At 43.3% G+C, this 20,077-nt stretch overlaps 1 protein-coding gene across 1 annotated transcript in view; it reads left to right on the top strand.

Moving 5' to 3' along the window:
• DDX10 (DEAD-box helicase 10) overlaps positions 1-20,077 on the top strand; it is a 320,895-nt gene that overhangs the window by 1,901 nt on the left and 298,917 nt on the right. The window contains exons 2-5 of the mRNA XM_040340569.1: positions 5,207-5,267; positions 7,176-7,306; positions 7,395-7,553; positions 16,777-16,897. Of these exons, the coding sequence (XP_040196503.1) occupies positions 5,207-5,267; positions 7,176-7,306; positions 7,395-7,553; positions 16,777-16,897 (472 nt within the window). The remainder of the gene's footprint in view (positions 1-5,206; positions 5,268-7,175; positions 7,307-7,394; positions 7,554-16,776; positions 16,898-20,077) is intronic.

The raw sequence follows: 20,077 nt of genomic DNA, 5'->3' as shown, positions 1-20,077 counted from the left end.
GTATATATAATATAAAAGGTGCATCCAGGGCACTGGACAAACCAGTAGGGACAAAAGGGAGGGAAAATAATTTGTCACAGTAATGTAATCTGTAAGATTACAGTGTACTGTATGTATGGAAATAAATTAATGAATTCTCACGCAAAATCTATAAACACACTAACAGTGTCAGAAGTGAAAAAGTAAATGAGTGAAATATGTTTAGAAAATATATATAAATATTCTTAATAATAATGTGCCGATGCACAAAGTCCATATGTGATAAGGCAGATAAACTGCGAAAAAAGGGGAAATGTATAAATAGTGAATGTCCACAAATCTCAATGAATTAGTTGATCTTCAGAGTAACTAGTCTCACAGAACTCTCACCTCATAAAAGGTATAATGCAGGGCTCGACAAAATCCGGGCGCCCGGTCGTAATTGCGACAAGAAATTGTGACCTGGTGCCCGAGAAAGCTTAGGCCTGCAGAAGGCCGCAAAGCCGCGGCCTCAATTACCGGCCGGCGCGGGCCCACCATGATCGCCGGTAATTGAGGCCTCGGCTTTGCGGCCTTCACAGAAAGCTTAGGCCGCAAAGACGCGGCGTCAATTACCGGCCGATCCGAGGCCACGGCTTTGTGGCCTTCTGCAGGCCTAAGCTTCCTTCTGTGATCTGGCTCCATCTTGTGGTGGCCGTTGGCATTACAAGTAGTTACATTACAAGTAGCAAAACAGCAGTTCTAATGTGTTTTTCATCTCCTTCCCTCTGATTAGAACCCCCAAACATTATATGTGTGTATTTTATTCTAACACCCTAGAGAATAAAATGGCAGTCGTTGCAATACTTTTGTCACACCGTATTTGCCCAGCGGTCTTGCAAGCGCACTTTTTTTTGGGAAAAAATACACTTTTTTTTAAAATAAAAAACAGTAAAGTTAGCCCAATTTTTTTTTTTTATATTGTGAAAGATAATGTTACGCCAAGTAAATTGATACCAAACATGTCACGCTTCAAAATTGCGTGCGCTCGTGGAATGGCGACAAACTTATACCCTTTAAAATCTCCATAGGCGATGTTTAAAAAAATTCTACAGGTTGCATGTTTAGAGTTACAGAGAAGTTCTAGGGCTAGAATTATTGCTCTCGCTCTACCAATCACGGTGATACCTCACATGTGTGGTTTGAATGCTGTTTACGTTCGCTTCTGCCCGCGAGCTTGGCAGGATGGGATGCGTTTTTTGGCTCCTAACCTTTTTAGCTGGCTTCTAGATTCCAAGCAAATTTGTCAAACCCTGGTATAATGAGCATCAAGGACAATCAAAGAACATTCACAAACAAGTTCCAGACCTCCACTGGTACCTCTCAGGCTTATTCCAGGCTCATTGGTAAATTGCAGCCTTATACAGTCTCCTCAAGCAGTCCATAATACAGCTCGCAAACAGGGAAAAAGGAAAAGAAAAGCCTAAAAATCTGGGGAACCCCAAATGAAGACACGTGACAGTGTCCTAACGCGTAGGGATTGGCTGTGGACAGACGTACACCAGGAGTGACATGAGGAGGCGCTAAGAATGCAGCTGTTCATTAATTTTACACTCGTTTTTACTTTTTTATGTAAGAGCACAACCACTTAATAAACGGTTCCCTATACCAGTGTTTCCCAACTCCAGTCCTCAAGGCACACCAACAGGTCATGTTTTCAGGATTTCCCTCAGATGAAACGGCTGTGGTAATTACTAAGGCAGTGAAACTGATCAAATCACATGTGCAAAATAATGGAAAGCCTGAAAACCTGACCTGTTGGTGTGCCTTGAGGACTGGAGTTGGGAAACACTTTGTATACTACACCATTGGAGGCTTTTCTTTTCCTTTTTCCCTGTATGTGATCTGTATTAGGGACTGCTTGAGGACACTGTATAAGGCTGCAATTCACCAATGAGCCTGGAATAAGCCTGAGAGGAGGTACCAGTGGAGGTCTGGAACTTGTTTTGGAATGCTCTTTGATTGTCCTTAATGCTCATTATACCTTTTTATGAGGTGAGAGTTCTGTGAGACTAGTTACTCTGAAGATCAAGTCATTCATTGAGATTTGTGGACATTCACTATTTATATATTTTCACTGTTAATACATTTCCCCTTTTTTCCGCAGTTTATCTGCCTTATCACATATGGACTTTGTTTGTGCATTGGCACGTTAATATTAAGAATAAATATATATATATATATATATATATATATATATATATATAATATATATATATATATATATATATATATATATATATATATATATATATATATATATATATATATAATATATATATATATATATATATATATATATAATATATTTCACTCATTTACTTTTTCACTTCTTGCACTGTTGGTGTGTTTATAGATTTTGCGCGAGAATTCATTAATTTATTTACATACAGTAATCTTACAGATTACATTACTGTGACAATTTATTTTCCCTCCCTTTTGTCCCTACTGATTTGTCCAGTGCCCTGGATGCATCTTTTATATTATACAGTGCCTTGCGAAAGTATTCGGCCCCCTTGAACTTTGCGACCTTTTGCCACATTTCAGGCTTCAAACATAAAGATATAAAACTATTTTTTTTTGAAGAATCAACAAGTGGGACACAATCATGAAGTGGAACGAAATTTATTGGATATTTCAAACTTTTTTAACAAATAAAAAACTGAAAAATTGGGCGTGCACAATTATTCAGCCCTTTAACTTTCAGTGCAGCAAACTCTCTCCAGAAGTTCAGTGAGGATCTCTGAATGATCCAATGTTGACCTAAATGACTAATGATGACAAATAGAATCCACCTGTGTGTAATCAAGTCTCTGTATAAATGCACCTGCACTGTGATAGTCTCAGAGGTCCGTTTAAAACGCAGAGAGCATCATGAAGAACAAGGAACACACCAGGCAGGTCCGAGATACTGTTGGAGAAGTTTAAAGCCGGATTTGGATACAAAAAGATTTCCCAAGCTTTAAACATCCCAAGGAGCACTGTGCAAGCGATAATATTGAAATGGAATGAGTATCCGACCACTGCAAATCTACGAAGACCTGGCCGTCTCTCTAAACTTTCGATTAGAGATCAAGCTAAAGGGCAAATCACAGTGGCCCTTTACCATGTGCTCAACTGTTTCCTTTTACTGCTGGTCACATGTAAACAAATGGCGGTTATCTGCATTTCTTTTCCTCGGCTCTGTCACAGCATGAAGAAAGAAAAGCTGATTACTAGCTATCCTGTGACTGATCATTAGTGCCCTGGTGATTAGTGCAGCATATCAATGCCACCTGTGTGTGCCCATCAGTGCAGCTTTATCCCCGCATATTGGTAAAGAAGAAAAAAATGTTATTTGCAAAATTTTATAACCAAAATAAAGAAGGTGTTTTATGTCTTTTTTTTTTTTTTTTTTTTGCTAATAAAAAAAAATCCCCAAATTTTGATAAAAAAAAAAAACACCCACCGTAGGTAAAATATCACCAAAAAAAAAAGCTCTATTTGTGTGGATATAGTTCTGCATGACCGCGCAATTGTCTTAAAAAGTATGACAGAGCTGAGAATTGGCCTGGGCAGGAAGGGGGTGAAAGTGCCCACTGGGCAAGTGGTTAAAAAAAAAAAAACTGGTTCCTAGATTTAAACCAAATGTGTAAAGCCTTGTGATAAGCCATTTGCATCTTCTTTATTAATCCTGGTATTCTGTAACTCGGCCCTCAATATTTCCACTCGCCTGCTTGCATTTGGCGATTGGAAATTAGTGGAGGGCGAGTGTGGCGCTGCATCGGAAGGGGGGCGGTCGCTGTAGCCACCAGATCAGCTCTACATATTTCCTCCTGGCTGGGCAGCCGCTGCTCTGCATTCATCTGTCAGGTGAGCTTAGTTTTTTCTCTAGATATGTCTGTGGGCAGGGCCTTATGGCGCCGGGATGGTGGGGGCTGTAAAATGCACCTTCCCCTGAGAAAAATCCTTGCACTGTCCCTCTCACAATGTTAGCCACATGACAGCGTGGCATACAGCCCTGTATATAAATTGTCCGATACTGATACTGGGCAGGCTTGAGATAGATAGAAAACAATGCTCCTGTCCAAATGTGCCCCCTGTGCTCATTTATTCAGAGTGGGGGCACTAGTACAGGCGGTGTGTTACCAGATAACCAAGTGAAAACAGAGGGAAAAAGTTTTACAAAGAAAGCTAATGAAGCCACCACATCGAATGATTGGTAAGCTGAAAACTATTACATTTTTGGTTTAAGATCGCCGTACCAACACAAGCCATGTGTTATTGTATTCTGACAGGACTGCCCCCTTCCCATCCACAATACACCAATCGGTGCTTACAGCCATTGGCTGAATGGGTGCTGGTTTTTCAGCATGTCCATTTGGCAACAGCCGTTGTTAGTCTGGCTTCTGTCAGACAGACGGCTGTACACACCGTCCTGCTGAACCAGCCAATTTTTTGGCCAGTGTGTCCCAAGCCTAAGCATCTGTTGTGAAGCTGCCAGTCAGTGTGATTTTTAGGGAAGGTTAACCAGTTTCATCTCTGATACTTGCCAAATGTTTTGCCAGAGTGGTCCTAATTGGACGCTTTTGATAGTCTCTGCACAGAATCTGCAACATAATGATTTATGTCACAAAAAAATTAAACATTAAGATGGATCCGTAACAGTTGAAGCTACAAATGCTGTAAACTCATCCGGTCAGTTACTATTCCTCATAAAACGGTTGCCCTTTTCCTTGTTGAAAGATGAAAGCTTCTTTGAGTGTTTTATTAAGTATGAAAAGCAAAAGCTGCATGGGCTCAGCCACATGTCAGTTTGACAGCCATGCAGGAGCTGCCGTACAGCCATGCAGGAGCTGCCGTACAGCCATGCAGGAGCTGCCGTACAGCCATGCAGGAGCTGCCGTACAGCCATGCAGGAGCTGCCGTACAGCCATGCAGGAGCTGCCGTACAGCCATGCAGGAGCTGCCGTACAGCCATGCAGGAGCTGCCGTACAGCCCTGCAGGAGCTGCCGTACAGCCCTGAAGGAGCTGCCGTACAGCCCTGAGCACAAACAGTGTGCATTCAGGTCCATGAAGCCACTACTTCATGGCTGTCCAATTTTAACATGTAGTTACTGTCTGAACAAATCATTTGTGTTGAAAGGTGATAATATGGAAATGTTACTGATTTGTGTAATTGATTTCTTGTTTTTATATTTCTTTTAGGTAAACGCCAGTGAGATTTCTAGATTCTCAGACTTTCCCTTGTCCAAAAAAACTATTCGTGGTGAGTACAGTTACTGTTATGTAGTTTACTGTTCTATACAAAGTACATATTTAGTTTATAAAGAGCTCTGTTAAGTTCTGACAGTTGAACCAAAGCTGACATTTCAGTTTTTGGAAGAGGCTGGATACTCAAAACTATGACAATTTCTTACATCTCCTAGGTTGCTTTCACACTGAGGTTTTTTTTTAAGATTTTTAAAATCTATGAATGTGGTCACACAGGGGCGATGCGTTTTCGTTGCGGTATAAAAAGTCCTGCTTGGAGCATTTTTGGAGCATGTTTGGTAAAATAAAACAAACAGACCAAAAAACACTCCTCCCTATTGCAATGAGCAGGAAGCGCCTCAAAAAACCCTTGTGCTGAGCAATTTTGGTGCAGTTTTTGAGTTGCATGTCTTTTTTAAAAAAGGCACCAAAAGCGCAAAAAGTTTCATTAACGCATAGGCGTTTTACAGGAAGTATTGATGTGAACCAGTGTGAAAATAACTTTAGACTATGAATGAGGGTTTTTATATTTGTTCCCATTGTGAAGGGCTCATTCTAGAGTTTGTATTTATTTTATAAATTTATACATTTTTTCAGAAGTAAAGGCACCCAATAAATTATTGCACAATTTTGGAATGTGCAAAGCACACCAAGATTGAATGGCCCACCTGCAGCTCATTGGAACACATAGGAGTTGGAGTTAGAGATGAGTTCGGAGAACGCCCAAGCTTATCTCTACTTAGAATTTGCAAGTTGCGACATATTGCTTATTTGTTTGTGGTTTCAGTTTTAAATTAAATGTCTCATCAAATATTTGGTTTGATGGTCCTGTCTCCCAAGCGACATATCTTGCATCACTCTGTCCCATCTTTCTAAGTGGTGGTGTTCCTCAGATACGTGGTTGACTGCACCCCCTCCTCGCCACATCTAGAAAAGAGATAAATATTTAGTTAAAGTTATAAGTTAAAGTTATAAAGGCAGAAGTTTCAGTTCATGTGAAATTATCCGATGGGACAAGCGAAAAAAAATTCTCGTACAATATCAGATCGTACATGTGACGGTTTTAGAATGATATCCCCGTCAAAGTCTTCCCTTCTCCCCCATAAAAGCAAATCACCCAATATTCCACGAGGAGGGATATTCCTGGAATCGCCCAATAAGCCACACATGAGCCCAAGCTTACTGCTGGAACAAGACAGACTTTAATGGCAGCATGCTGCTGGTATATATGCAGTTTACAAGCTAATCCTCAATCAAAGAACAATGAACACCCCCTTTTCACACACAGTGGGGGCCCTCATACAGATTATTAGGCAGACACTTCGGAGCCGACCCTGAAAACATGTTTTCTTTAGATAATGACATCAGTGGAGTTAATTACTATAACTACAGAATACGTTATCTAGACAGCCTGGCCCTGCATATAGAAGAGATAATTACCACAATGAAGCAATCAGAATAATTAACATGAGCCACTTCTAATCACAGTAACAGTAAACACAGGTCTCCTTCACACACACAATAGATCAATTATCCTTTGAAATAGGACTGGCTGAGGAAGGGTCATTAACATTTCAATCAGCCTGTTAGCAGAAGAATGAGTCACACCTGAAATCACCTGTTACCTCTAACACACAATTACTAGCAGGGAGAATTACACTGAAGCATCCTTCACAGTACATTCTTTTGTTTAATCGTACTGAAAAGTTGTCCGAAAATACAATACAAATACGCTACAACACTTTGTCTCATCCAAATTTTTATTCTGTCGTACGAGAATTTTCGTGACTTTAGTAACCTCTTCATTTTCGATATGAGACTATCTGACAGTTCAGGTTGTTGCCTGGGACATAGTTCACAAAAGGGATTTAAGCATTTTTGTAGAGTAAAGAACAATCCGGTATTTTGTTTGTCCCCCATATAGGTTTGGTTGAGGCTCAATACCGGTTACCTACTGAGATCCAGAAACAGACGATCGGATTGGCCTTACAGGGAAAGGATGTTCTTGGAGCTGCTAAAACTGGGTCTGGAAAAACCCTGGCTTTTCTTATTCCTGTAAGCTATTATTTTGCCTTTTAATAAGCTGTTATTGTTTGTATTGACCGTAAAGCATTTTAACACATTTCTCAACTGTATCTTGCAGGCTGTGGAATGTTTGTACCGGCAGCAGTGGACATCGGATGATGGGCTTGGGATCCTGATCATCTCTCCCACCAGAGAGTTGGCTTATCAGACGTTTGAGGTTCTGCGAAAAGTGGGCCATAACCATGAATTTTCTGCTGGGCTCATCATTGGAGGAAAGGTGCGTCAGATTGGTTATAATGCTGCATTTTGTTCTGCTGATCTAGTTATAGTGTTCTGATAACAAGACCAATTGTTACCAGTCATTCCATGTCTTGTCTTTGAATTTTTACTTCCTTTGCAGTCATCCTTGGCTTGTTTTCTCCAGTCGCCTTTCAGGACAACCTTGGAGAGAGCGCAGCTCCGCCTCTTCATTAGGAAACACATGCTAATCTTTAAAAGCCCTCCTCTTCCACCATGGCCTCAGTTATTGTGTTTCCTCCGCCATGGTGGAAGCGCATGCTTGTGGACCAGGGGTGCTGCGCTCTTTCCAAGGTTGGAGGGGTAAGCCTTACCTTTTCTGTTTGGTGTGCAGTGGCCATCCCAGGCTCCCCTAAGGGTGGGGGGAGTCCTCCGGAGTCTCCAGCCTCTCCCTGCTCAGTGGAGTGAAGGCTCTACAGGAAGCGGCGCTGAGTGCCCAGGGGTCCGCTGTTTTGGCTCAGGTGGCCGGGCGGCTCACTACCGCATTGGCGGTGTTTATTTTTGAAACGCCGCATGACGGTCCCGGGTCCTGGCGGGCGGGTGACGTCATGCACAGCAGCGTTCTTTCCTGTAGAGGCGTGGTGACACGTGGTCCACGTCGCCTAGTAACGCAGAGGTCAGGGGACAGGCCTAAGAGCGGCGTCTTCCGGTTCCGGCCGTCTTTGATGACGCGCGGGCCCGGGAAAGATTTAAAAATCATTCAGTCCCGGCTGTGTTTCTCTCGGCGATGGAAGAACCTACAGCCATGGCGGAGACAGGCGCCTCAGACGCTGCTCAGGTCCAGGTAGGGGGGTACAGCGGTGCCTCTATCCTTACTATTGGGCTTATATGGTTGTTTGTTATTTGTCCTCCTTAAGGAGCCTGTACTGCAGGGTCAGAGGTAACTTCTCTCGGTCCCTGACAGTTGCACTGGGTGGTGTTTGATTAGCTGTGGATCTTTCTATCACATCTTCCTTTTAAAGTGGTGGCGGTTTTTTCCTTGTTTGTAAAAAACCTATTGTTTCTCCAATGGTAAAATACCCTCTTTTGTGTTTTAGGAGAAACAAAAAACTAAAAAGCCACCAACTCAAAGGAAATGTCCTTCCTGCAAAAACCCTCTCAGAGATTCATGGCAGAAGGCAATGTGTAAATCTTGTATTAAGGATTTAGTGGAAGAAGAGACATCCCAGCAATATAAAATGTTATTTTCTTCAGTGCAAGAACTTGCAAGTTCTTTGAATTCGGTCAAATCTATGTTGGTTCAGACTCCAGCAGTGCAAGCTGAACCCCAACATTTACCACCCAGCCCAAAAGCTTCCACCTCGAGGTCAGAGGTTGTGGATTCAGGGGATGAAGGGACAAGTACTCTTCGCTCACTCAGGGATTCAGATGAGGAGGAAGAGGAAGGAGAGTACAGAAACTCCAGATATAAAGTCTCTCTAGATGAAGTAGATGACCTTCTTGAAGCAATTTATACTACACTTGATATTCAAGAAGAGGAGGTACAATTATCTCTTCATGACAAAATGTACCAGGGTCTGGATGCCTCCAAACACAAGGTTTTTCCAGTTCATAAAGTAGTATCAGATACTATAAGAAAAGAGTGGAAAGATCCAGAAAGGGGCCCCTTCTTTTCTAAAAGTCTAAGGAAAAGATTTCCCTTTGAAGATAAAGACTCTGAAGCCTGGAATAAAAAGCCAAAAGTTGATGCTGCTTTTTCCCAGGTGTCTCGACGCACGGATCTTGCGTTCGAAGACATGGGGATACTAAAAGATCCCATGGACAAAAGAGCGGACTCCCTGTTAAAGAAAGCCTGGGACTCTACTTCTCTTAGTCTAAAACCTGCAATGGCCTCCACAGTGGTGGCAAGAAACTTGGAGTGTTGGGTGGAAAAGCTGATGAACCATGTTGAAGCTGGTACACCAAGGAAGGATATCTTGGAATCCTTTCCATTGATTCTAAAATCAATCAGGTACATGGCTGATGCGTCAGCTGAATCAATTAAGTTGTCAGCTAGATCCTCTGCCCTGGTGAACTCAGCCAGACGTGCAGTATGGCTGAAAACCTGGACAGGGGACACAGCCTCTAAAGTCAAACTCTGCGGGTTACCCTTCTCAGGGGACTTACTGTTTGGACCAGATCTTGAAAAGATTCTGGATAGAACAGCCGACAAAAAGAAGGCTTTCCCGGCTAAGAAACAACCTGTTAAAAAGAATTTTCGTTCTTTTCCACAAACCTCCAAAAAAGAAGAAAACAAAAAGCGCTGGTTTCCTCAAAGAGGTAGAGGAAGAGGAGGTATCCTCTTTAAGTCGCCCCAGGATCAGTCATCAAAAGACAAGTGACAATCTGACTCCTGTGGGGGGAAGACTGTCCATTTTCTCTTCTCAGTGGAGCCTTCTGACCAAGAGCCCCTTTGTGAAAAACATAGTTACACAAGGATACAGTCTGGAGTTTTCAGAGTGCCCTCCTTGCAGGTTTTATGTGACAACCCTACCAAGGGATCTGGAAAAAGCTTCCGCAATGATGAACCTTCTAAAGGATCTGATCCAACAGGAAGTTATTGTCCAAGTCCCAAAAGATCAGGAGGGAAGAGGGTTTTACTCCCACATATTCTTAGTAAAAAAGCCTTCAGGCAAATATCGCCTAATTTTGAACTTGAAGATCCTGAACAAAACTATAAGGTACAAGCACTTCCGGATGGACACCATTTATTCCATCACAAAGTTGTTAACACCAGAGTGCTTCATGGCCTCTCTGGATCTAAGGGATGCGTATCTACACGTGCCAATAGCGCAGGCCTCACAAAAGTTTCTACGCTTGGCAATAAACTTGGGAACTTCAATATGGCACCTCCAATTCAGAGCTCTGCCGTTCGGCCTCTCATCCTCACCAAGGATCTTTACAAAAGTGATGGCGGAAGCCTTGGAGCCTCTGAAACTGAGAGGGGTCTCAGTTGTTCCTTATCTGGACGACCTCTTATTCTTTGCAGGTTCAAGGGATCAGCTGGTTTCAGATCTCCAGACGTCCCAGGCTCATCTCGAGAGCCTGGGGTGGATATTGAATCTAGAAAAATCAAACCTAGACCCCTCACAGAAAATGAGGTTCCTCGGTTACACCATCAATTCAGTTCTGCAGAAGGTGTTTCTCCCTCAAGAAAAAGTAGAAAAGGTAGTTTCTGCAGTGAGCCAGATTCAAACGAATCTCCCAGTGTCAGTACGTTCTGCCATGGCAGTCCTAGGTCAACTTACGGCCTCGATTCCTGCCATTCAATGGGCAAGGCTTCATTCCAGACCCCTACAGAGGAACATCCTACAAGAGTGGTCTCACCAGGAGTCACTGGAGAAAACCTTCTCTCTATCATCAAAGGTAAAGCGGTCCCTCTGGTGGTGGAGAGATCCTTCCAATCTCACAAAAGGTCTCTCATGGGTCCTTCCCTCGGACAAACGTCTGACAACGGACGCAAGTTCGTGGGGATGGGGAGCCCACTTGGATGGACAGACCGCACAAGGGTCATGGACCAAAGTGGAGGCAAGGAGGTCTTCGAATTGGCGAGAACTAAAAGCCATTTTTATGGGTCTCCTGGCTTTTCAACAGATGCTGAAGGGTTGTCATGTTCAAATTTTGTCGGACAACACTACAGCAGTGGCCTATGTGACCAGACAAGGCGGGACCAGGAGCCAGGGATTGATGGAGCTGGCCAATCAGTTACTGACTTGGGCGGAGAGAAATGTGGCCTCTTTGTCAGCAATCCACCTAAAAGGATCCCAAAACCTGCTGGCAGATCTTCTCAGCAGAAAGAAAGTAATAGAAGCAGAATGGAGTCTAAGTCAGGAGATTTTCAACATGGTCTCCAAGGAATGGGGACATCCTCAAGTAGACCTTTTTGCCAGTCAGCAAAACACGAAAGTTCAAAACTTCTTTTCTCTCCACAGAGAAGACCAGGCGATAGGCATAGATGCTCTAGCCCATCCCTGGGATTACCATCTGTGCTACGCCTTCCCCCCCTTTCCCTTAATTCCATTGGTCTTAAGGAAATTCAGAGAAGAGAAAACAGACCTAATTCTGATTGCTCCCTTTTGGCCAAAGAGGCCTTGGTTCGCAACCATACTGAACCTGGCCGCAAAACCTCCATGGAAGTTGCCTCCCAAGAAGGACCTTCTAACACAGGGATCTGTGTGTCACCCAGAAACAGACAGGTTACATCTAAGCGCTTGGTTTCTGAGGAAGACATTTTGAAAAATAAAGGCTTGTCGGACAAGGTTGTAAAAACTCTTCTGTCCAGTAGGAAGGAGGTAACAAGATCAATTTATCTTAAAGTGTGGAAGAAGTATAACTCATGGTGTTCTTCCAAGACCTTTCAAACTAAGACTGTGGTCTCAGTGCTAGAATTTCTCCATGAAGGAATGGAAAAAGGACTTGCAGCCAGTACCTTAAAGACACAGGTAGCGGCTCTTTCTGTTTACTTAGAAAAAACTCTGTCCAGAGAACCTTTAATTTCCAGGTTTTTTAGGGCACTAGCTCGAAATAGGCCAGTGATCCTCAAAAGTTTTCCCAGTTGGGACTTATCGGTTGTACTACAAGGTTTGACGGGAGTTCCGTTCGAACCATTGGAGAATATTTCTTTGAAAAACTTAATCCTCAAAACAGTTTTTTTGGTGGCTATTACGTCAGCAAGACGAATCAGTGAGCTCCAAGCTCTGGCCATCACTGAACCCTTCTTAAGAATTTTTCCAGACCGAGTGATCCTTCAAACGGATCCTTCGTTTCTTCCGAAAGTATCATCAAAATTTCACCGGTCACAGGAAATAGTGTTACCCACTTTTGCTTCAAACCCTTCTAATGCTGGAGAAGAAGCGTTCCATACACTAGACGTGAAAAGGTGTCTTTTACAGTTTCTTTCAGTCACCAGAGATTTCAGAAAGTCAAATGCTCTCTTTGTAGCTTTCTCAGGTCCCCGCAAGGGGGAAAAAGCATCCAAAAGTACTTTAGCCAGATGGCTTAAACTTGCTATTTCAGAAGCCTATAAAGCCAAAGGAGTCGTGCCTCCCTCAGGTATTGTGGCACACTCAACAAGGTCAACTGCAGTCTCCTGGGCCGAAAGAGCCGGCGCTACACCTGAGCAGATCTGCAAGGCCGCCACTTGGAGCAACTACTCAACGTTCCTAAGGCACTACAGGTTGGATCTATTGTCTGCCGCAGACCAAGCCTTTGGCAGAAAGGTTCTGCAAGCAGTAGTCCCACCCTAGGGTAAGTTACTTGTTTATCCTCTCCAAGGTTGTCCTGAAAGGCGACTGGAGAAAGACTTAGTTAGACTTACCGGTGACGGTATTTCTAAGAGCCTTTCAGGACAACCGCTGTTACCCTCCCTAAATGTTAAAGTAATAAGTTATAAAATCTATCATGGTGTTGTGGTTTTCTGTGCTATGTCTTCCAGAGAGTCGGACCACAATAACTGAGGCCATGGTGGAAGAGGAGGGCTTTTAAAGATTAGCATGTGTTTCCTAATGAAGAGGCGGAGCTGCGCTCTCTCCAAGGTTGTCCTGAAAGGCTCTTAGAAATACCGTCACCGGTAAGTCTAACTAAGTCTTTTACACAGATAGTTGTACTTCATGTGGACCTAGACATCCAGCATCCTTCAAATAATATAAAAAATTATAGCACTTACAGTAGGTGTTTTACACTTGACTTGTCTCCAGTGGCGGCACAAATATCTTCCCAGGGACTGATCGCCTGCTGCGGAGAACTGCCGCCTTCTCTGTCTCTTTGCAGCAATATGACAGTCCTCCGAGTCCGAACTAGCACTCTCCAGTAAGCATGCTCCCTACTGATTGCACAGCTTTAGCGCTATGCATTTAATATTACATTTAATCCGGGCTTTAAAATTAATGCAATCTGGAGACGCATTTGGGGATTTTCTATATAAAATCTGGGAACCTTGCTTTTTATATGCTTTTACTTTGGGGGCTACTACTTTTGCTTTGAAGCTTCAGATTAATATTTTTCATAAAGTTATATATTTCTGATACCAGGAAAATTGTTATTCCTGTTATCAGGAGTGTTCTTTTAATTTTTGTCTTATTCTTTTTGTATATGTTCTGTTTTTATACTCACTTTATGTGGAAAAAGCTGGCAATACACTCGTAGAATTTTGTCCGGAATCTTGCATATGTCGTGTTTTTTTTTTTTTTTTTTTTTTTTTTTTTTTTTTAAATCCTCAGTGTCAATTCGACATTAATTTTCAACCGCAGTGATAAGAAATTGTGAAGGAGCAGGATGAACGTTTTTGTTTGTGTAAACAAACTTTGAATGTGGCCTTTGTTTACATTTATTCCACAATCAAATGTTAACCACAATTAAAATTAGTGTTACAAACCCACAACAGTAAGGCTCCTTTCAGACGTCCGCTCCGCCTGTCCGTTTTTACAAGTCCGTTAACGGACTTGTAATACATCCCTATGGGATCGCGTCCGTTAGCGGATGGAGCATCCGCTAGCGTCCGCGTCCGTCGGGATCCGCTTTTCCGAACGGAAGAAACCCTATTTTCTTCCGTTCGGCGGAGCGGAACTGATGCAGACGGACAGACGGTCCGTCTGCATCAGGTTCCCCATAGGGGACAGCAAAGCAGAGACAGGGCGGTCCCTGCACTGTGTGCGGGGACCGCCCTATCCGCCGACAGCTGAGCGGGGATCCCCGCTGAGGCGACGGAGACACACGGAGCGGACCCGGAAACGGTCCGCTCCGTGTGAAAGAGCCCTTAAACCAAGTCTGTATTTGCAGTAAAGCGTGCTTGTTATCACCGTAGAACTTAAGGGGTTAATCCTCTGCACTGTGTAAAAAGGCTGTTTGATCCTGTCCTCTCTGATCCTCCTCCTTCCACTGTCCCCAATCCATCTCCTTATAGTACAGAGCCTTGGGGGCAGTTTGGTGTGTATTGCTAGAGGTTTTTTATTCTTGGGAGGGTGCATTTGCTCAGAATCGAATTGTACAGGGCCCTGCAGCCTCATAGAACAGTCCGAGGAGAATGAAAACTCCTCCTACAAGCTTTAAGAAGTCACAAGACTGCTTATACTGCTGATGAGAAAATGTGTTTAGCAGTTTATATTTACTAAAATTGCATTTCCATCTTCTGTGTACTCTGGGAGACCAGATATAGTGAATGGGTTTAGTCCTGGGTTTAGTAACACTTTAAGTGCTTTCAAATGACATTTAAATGTACTGTGAGAATTTGCTTATGAATGTTCATACAAACGCTCATTAGAAAATATACTAGTGTATGGCCATCTTTACGCTTGTTTAGACTTCTTTTTTTGTTCAAGTTTAGTGCTAGAGTCAAAAGTATGAATAAAGGCCTGAGGTTTTATTTTAAGAATATTGCTGTAGTACACCACTCCATCACACTGCCTTCTGTCAGTCATTTGGTGAACTTGTACGTTTGATGTTGGGACAGAATTCCTGAATACGTCCATTTCAGATTTTAAGGCTGGGTTCACACATTTTCGAATTGCATGTGGATTTCGCTGGCATCAAATTTGTATATTGGGAGACTGACCGGCTGTCAATGGAGCCGGTTCACACATCTCTGGGACGGCTGCTAAACAAATTGCACAAGAGCCCTGTGTGTCTTCTGGGCCATTTCAGGTCTGAATTTAGCCCAAAATTCTGACTGAAATCGGACCTGAAGCGATGAACAGGGATGCACTGGACCCCTGCTGTGAGTAACTTTGCACAGAGGTGTGAACCCAGCCTTGGGGTGCATTCACACCTTTTAAATGCACCCTGTCTGCGATTGCATGTGAGAACAGGGGGTTCCCACGATTAGCTGTAAGTAGGCAGCCCCATTGAAAAGCAACAGGAGGCTGCCAACTCTCGCCGCTAATGAAGCCCACCCACGTGTAATCTTCAAGCCATTATCACTTGCATGTGATCGCTGCAGGAGTGATTACATGCAAATGGGTGCAATTCGCTGCGGGAGACAGCAGCCTCTCATTGCTTTTAGTGGGTCTGCCTACTCCCAGCTAATTGTTGTAACCCCGCAGGGGTTCTCGCATCTATTCGCAGGCAGGGTGCATTTTCAGGTGCCCAAGCCTGCGTTTAAGCAAGCTTTTGGTCCTTACAAAATGCTCTGTAGCGCGTTGTCACAGCAGTCGATATAGCTTGATGTACCTTCCTCCATTCGGTTTCTGGTTCCCAAAACTTGACTTCCTGTGCCCCGCGCTGGCTTGATCAGTCCCGGCCCTGGGGCCTTCCATTGGTACTTTATCCACTGCCTAAGCCTGCATGTGGAGTCTTTTCTTCTATCAGAGCCACTGCATAATGGTAGCAGGATGACAGTCTGCCATATCTGAGGTTACTATCACCATTGTTTCAGTAACTTTGTTTTTAATAAAAGTTCCTTCACTTGCATCCAGCCAGGAGCCATGAGCGTACATTTCTACTTTTATGACTGGACATTTATGGTACAAAGTGGCCCTTTGCACTGTGGTTTTTGGTTTCTTTTAATTGTGGCTCGCTACTCCAAGTAACTTCCTACAGCAGCTGTGGTTCATATGTACAATTGGTGAAAATGCTATTAGAGACTTTAAGCGCCAGACTTTCTGGTATTTGTGAAAAAAAGTTTGTCAAAATTCTTGCAATTTATATTGGTCACCCAAAATGAATTGATTTTTATTTTATTTTTTCTTAATAGAAGTGTGCAGTTACTTTTCAAAGCCTAAACAAAACTGTAACACATTTGCAAATTACCAGTCCTTGGATATGGTGATTGTGTGTTTTTTTTTTTATTTTTTTTTTTATTCCTAAAAAAAATCCTGTCCCTGTTTATGCCTTCACTGTATCTTTGAAAGGAACTAGGATTGCCAACCAGGCTTGACTACTAATATGTCCATCTTTGTTCATCTCTATTACATAGTGGCTGAGTGGGTTGTTGCCTAAAAAAAAAAAAAGTGTTCCCCGTTTAGCTTGCGGAGAGCGACAAGGACACTGCATTTCTGTCAAAATTGGCAAGTATACTTGCTGAAAATGTTCTTGGCATGAAAGATTAAAACTCATGCAGCTTACCACATCTATGAATTGGTGAGCAATTTATGTTTATTTTCCTTGGCATACACAATTTTGAATGTATTAGTTTAACTTTCAGTTCTAATAGGTACTGAGCCATTGGAACAATTGAAGTGTATTAAATGCAGGTTTGAGAGCTGATAAAATTTTCCTTTGACCTGTTGCAGGATCTAAAACAAGAATCGGCCCGTATCCATCGCACAAACATTCTCATCTGTACTCCTGGTCGTCTCTTACAACACATGGATGAAACATCGTTTTTCCATACTAGTAGTCTGCAGATGCTCGGTGAGTTCCTGGCTGTAGGGAAATAAAACGGTGATTTTACATGCGTGTTCTGCTTTCTCGATCTCTTTATCTTTTAAATTTAAACTCCCTAAGAGTAAATCCATCTTCTTCCCCCATTTGACATCATCAGAGACTGCAGAGGTCTTCACTATGTGGGATGGTGGGAGAGATCACTGGCAACAATGCTCATGACTGTATATTATCACAAGCCTGTAGTCCAAGGTGCTTGGGTGGCTTCACAGAGTGACTGAGCTGCAGTGAATCCACTGCGGCCCCCTAAGAGTCAAAACCCTGTGGGAGCAGGTCCTTGCTCTGGCAAGATCACCAAGTATTTATTCTTCGGAGGGAAGAGCTAAAGATAACTTAAAGCAGAAGTAAACCCATTGATTTAACAGTTTCAAATTTTTTTTTGCATTCCCATAAGTGTCAGGAATGTAAAGGCTCATTTACACTTGCCTCGTCTTCAACACACATTAACGGCCAGTTTACACTTGCTTCAAAACATGGCTTCAGACAGGCTTTTTTAAAGCTCTCTGAACTCTAGTCAAAGCTTCTGTAACTAAATAAAAGGGTTGGCGTACAGTCCTTTTTTAGGGTTGTCCCGATACTAGTATCGGTATCGGGACCGATTCCGAGTATTTGCGGGAGTACTTGTACACCCGCAAATGCCCCCAATGCCTGGCCGAATACTCGCCCCCCTGTCCCGCTACGCCGCATCCCGCTGCCGTCGCCGCTTGGTTAATACGGGCGGGGAACATTACAGCTTTCATTTGAATAGCTGTAGTGTTTCCCCTCCGCGCCGCGTATAGACACTCCCCCTTGCTCGGGTGATCTGTTCAATCCCGAGCAAGGGGGAGTGTCTATGCGCGGCGGGAAACACTACAGCTATTCGAATGAAAGCTGTAATGTTCCCCGCCCGTATTAACTAAGCGGCAGCATCAATGTATGGGGGGACATGGCTGCATATATGGGGGGGACATGGCTGCATATGGGGGGGACAGGACTGTAAGCTAACAATTTTATTTAGTGACAGGGGCTTTGACTGGCTATTGGAGAGCTTTAACACAGCGTGTCCGAAGCCTTGTTTTGAAGCAAGTGTAAACTAGCTGTAAATGTCACATATGTTGTACTCTGAACCACACAGTCAAACCATCCAATGGCTGGTGTCAGAACTAATCACATGTGCAGCATCATGGCAGTTGAAGATTAAACAGAGGCCAAGATGGCAGCTTCCTTGGCTCAATAGGAGGGTTTACTTCCATTTTAAATGATTCACTGAAAGGACTACTGTCTTTTTGGTAGCTGTGTGGTTTGAGCATGTCCCGAGGTGCTTACCACTGTCGCTTTTTTCGTCATATTGATTACATTTTCTGTTGTCCCTTAAATTGCTTAAGCATCTTTTGACAGTGTTGTGGTTTGTCCTAATCGTTGTCAATGCTACCGTCCAGCTTGATCTGCTTGTAAATGTGGGGAAAGATTAAATAAATGCATGTGAAATATAAAAGGTATAACCGTATTATTGGCTTCATGCAGTTTTCACAGCAGTATATTTTTCATGATCATGGGCTGTTGGGTAGCAAAGTCTCGCCAGTCTTCAGTCCCATGTCCAGTGTGGGGGTCCTTTTTTCTTTTTTTTTTTTAACACAAATGGAGCTTTCTTTTAGTAGCGTTTGATCACTACTGATTGAATTTTTTTTTTTTTTTTTTTTTTAACCACTTCCTTACTGGGCACTTAAACCCCTTCCTGACCAGAGCACTTTTTGCGATTCGGCACTGCGTCGCTTTAACTGACAATTGAGCGGTCGTGCGACGTGGCTCCCAAACAAAATTAACGTCCTTTTTTCCCCACAAGTAGAGCTTTCTTTTGGTGGTATTTGATCACCTCTGCGGTTTTAATTTTTTGCGCTATAAACAAAAATAGAGCGACAATTTTGAAAAAAAAAAATTTTTTTTACTTGTTGCTATAATAAATAGCTCAATTTTTTTTTTTTACGTTTTTTTTTTTTTTTTATCCTCAGTCTAGGCCGATACGTATTCTACATATTTTTAGTAAAAAAAAAAAAAAAAAATCGCAATAAGCGACTGGTTTGCGCAAAAGTTATAGCGCCTACAAAATAAGGGACAGAATTATTATTATTTTTTTTTTTTTTACTAGTAATGGCGGCGATCTGCAATTTTTTATTGGGACTGCGACGTTATGGCGGACACATCGGACACTTGACACATTTTTGGCGCCATTCACATTTATACTGCAATCAGTGCTATAAATATGCACTAATTACTGTATAAATGTGACTGGCAGGGAAGGGGTTAACACTAGGGGGTGAGGAAGGGGTTAAATGTGTATCCTAATTAGTGTTCTAACTGTGGGGGAGGGGGGGTGACTGGGGGGGTGACCGATCTGTGTCTCTATGTACAAGAGACACAGATCCGTCTCCTCTCTCCCCTGACAGCACCGCTGTCTGCGAGAGCCGGGAATGAGAGATGATCTCATATGTAAACATATGAGATCATCTCTCATTGGCCGCACAGATCGCCTAGGAAACGGCCGCTCCGATTGGCCGTTCACGGCGATCTGTGACTGGCTGTGTCCAAGGGACACGGCCAGCACAGCAGTTCCCCGCTGCGCCCTCGGGAGCGCGCGCGGGGAACGTGCAAAGGGGCGGCCGTAAAAAGACGGCCTGTTAGAGATTGGGAGCCGCGCTGAGGCCGTACAAAGTCGTACGGCCGTCAGCAAGTGGTTAATATTCTATTTTGTTCTAAAACCTTCTTACTAGAATTGCAAGAATAGAAGGGGTTGTAAAGTCGGAAGGTTTTTTTATCTTAATGCATTAAGATAAAAAGCATTCTGTGTGCAGCAGCCCCCTTCGGCCTCCCTAATACTTACATGAGCCCCATCTCTGTCCAGTGATGTCTGAGACTCTTCCTCCTGATTGGTTGAGATACAGCAGCGGTGCCATTGGTTCCCGCTGCTGTCAATCAAAGTCGGCTAGCCAATTAGGACAAAGAGAAGGCAGAAAATGGCCACAGCTTCGTGTCTGAATGGACACAGGAAACTTTCACTCTGCTCGGCTGCCCACATGATAAACTACTTGCTTTGGGGACACTCAACAGGAGGGAGGGGCCAGGAGCACAGGAGGGGGACCTGAAAAGAGGAGGCTCTGGGCTGCTCTGTGCAAA

Source organism: Rana temporaria, chromosome 2 (genome assembly GCF_905171775.1).
Source record: "Rana temporaria chromosome 2, aRanTem1.1, whole genome shotgun sequence".
NCBI classification, from domain to species: domain Eukaryota; kingdom Metazoa; phylum Chordata; class Amphibia; order Anura; family Ranidae; genus Rana; species Rana temporaria.
Note: the sequence above shows the minus strand (reverse complement) of the source record. Positions and strands in the feature narration are given on the sequence as shown.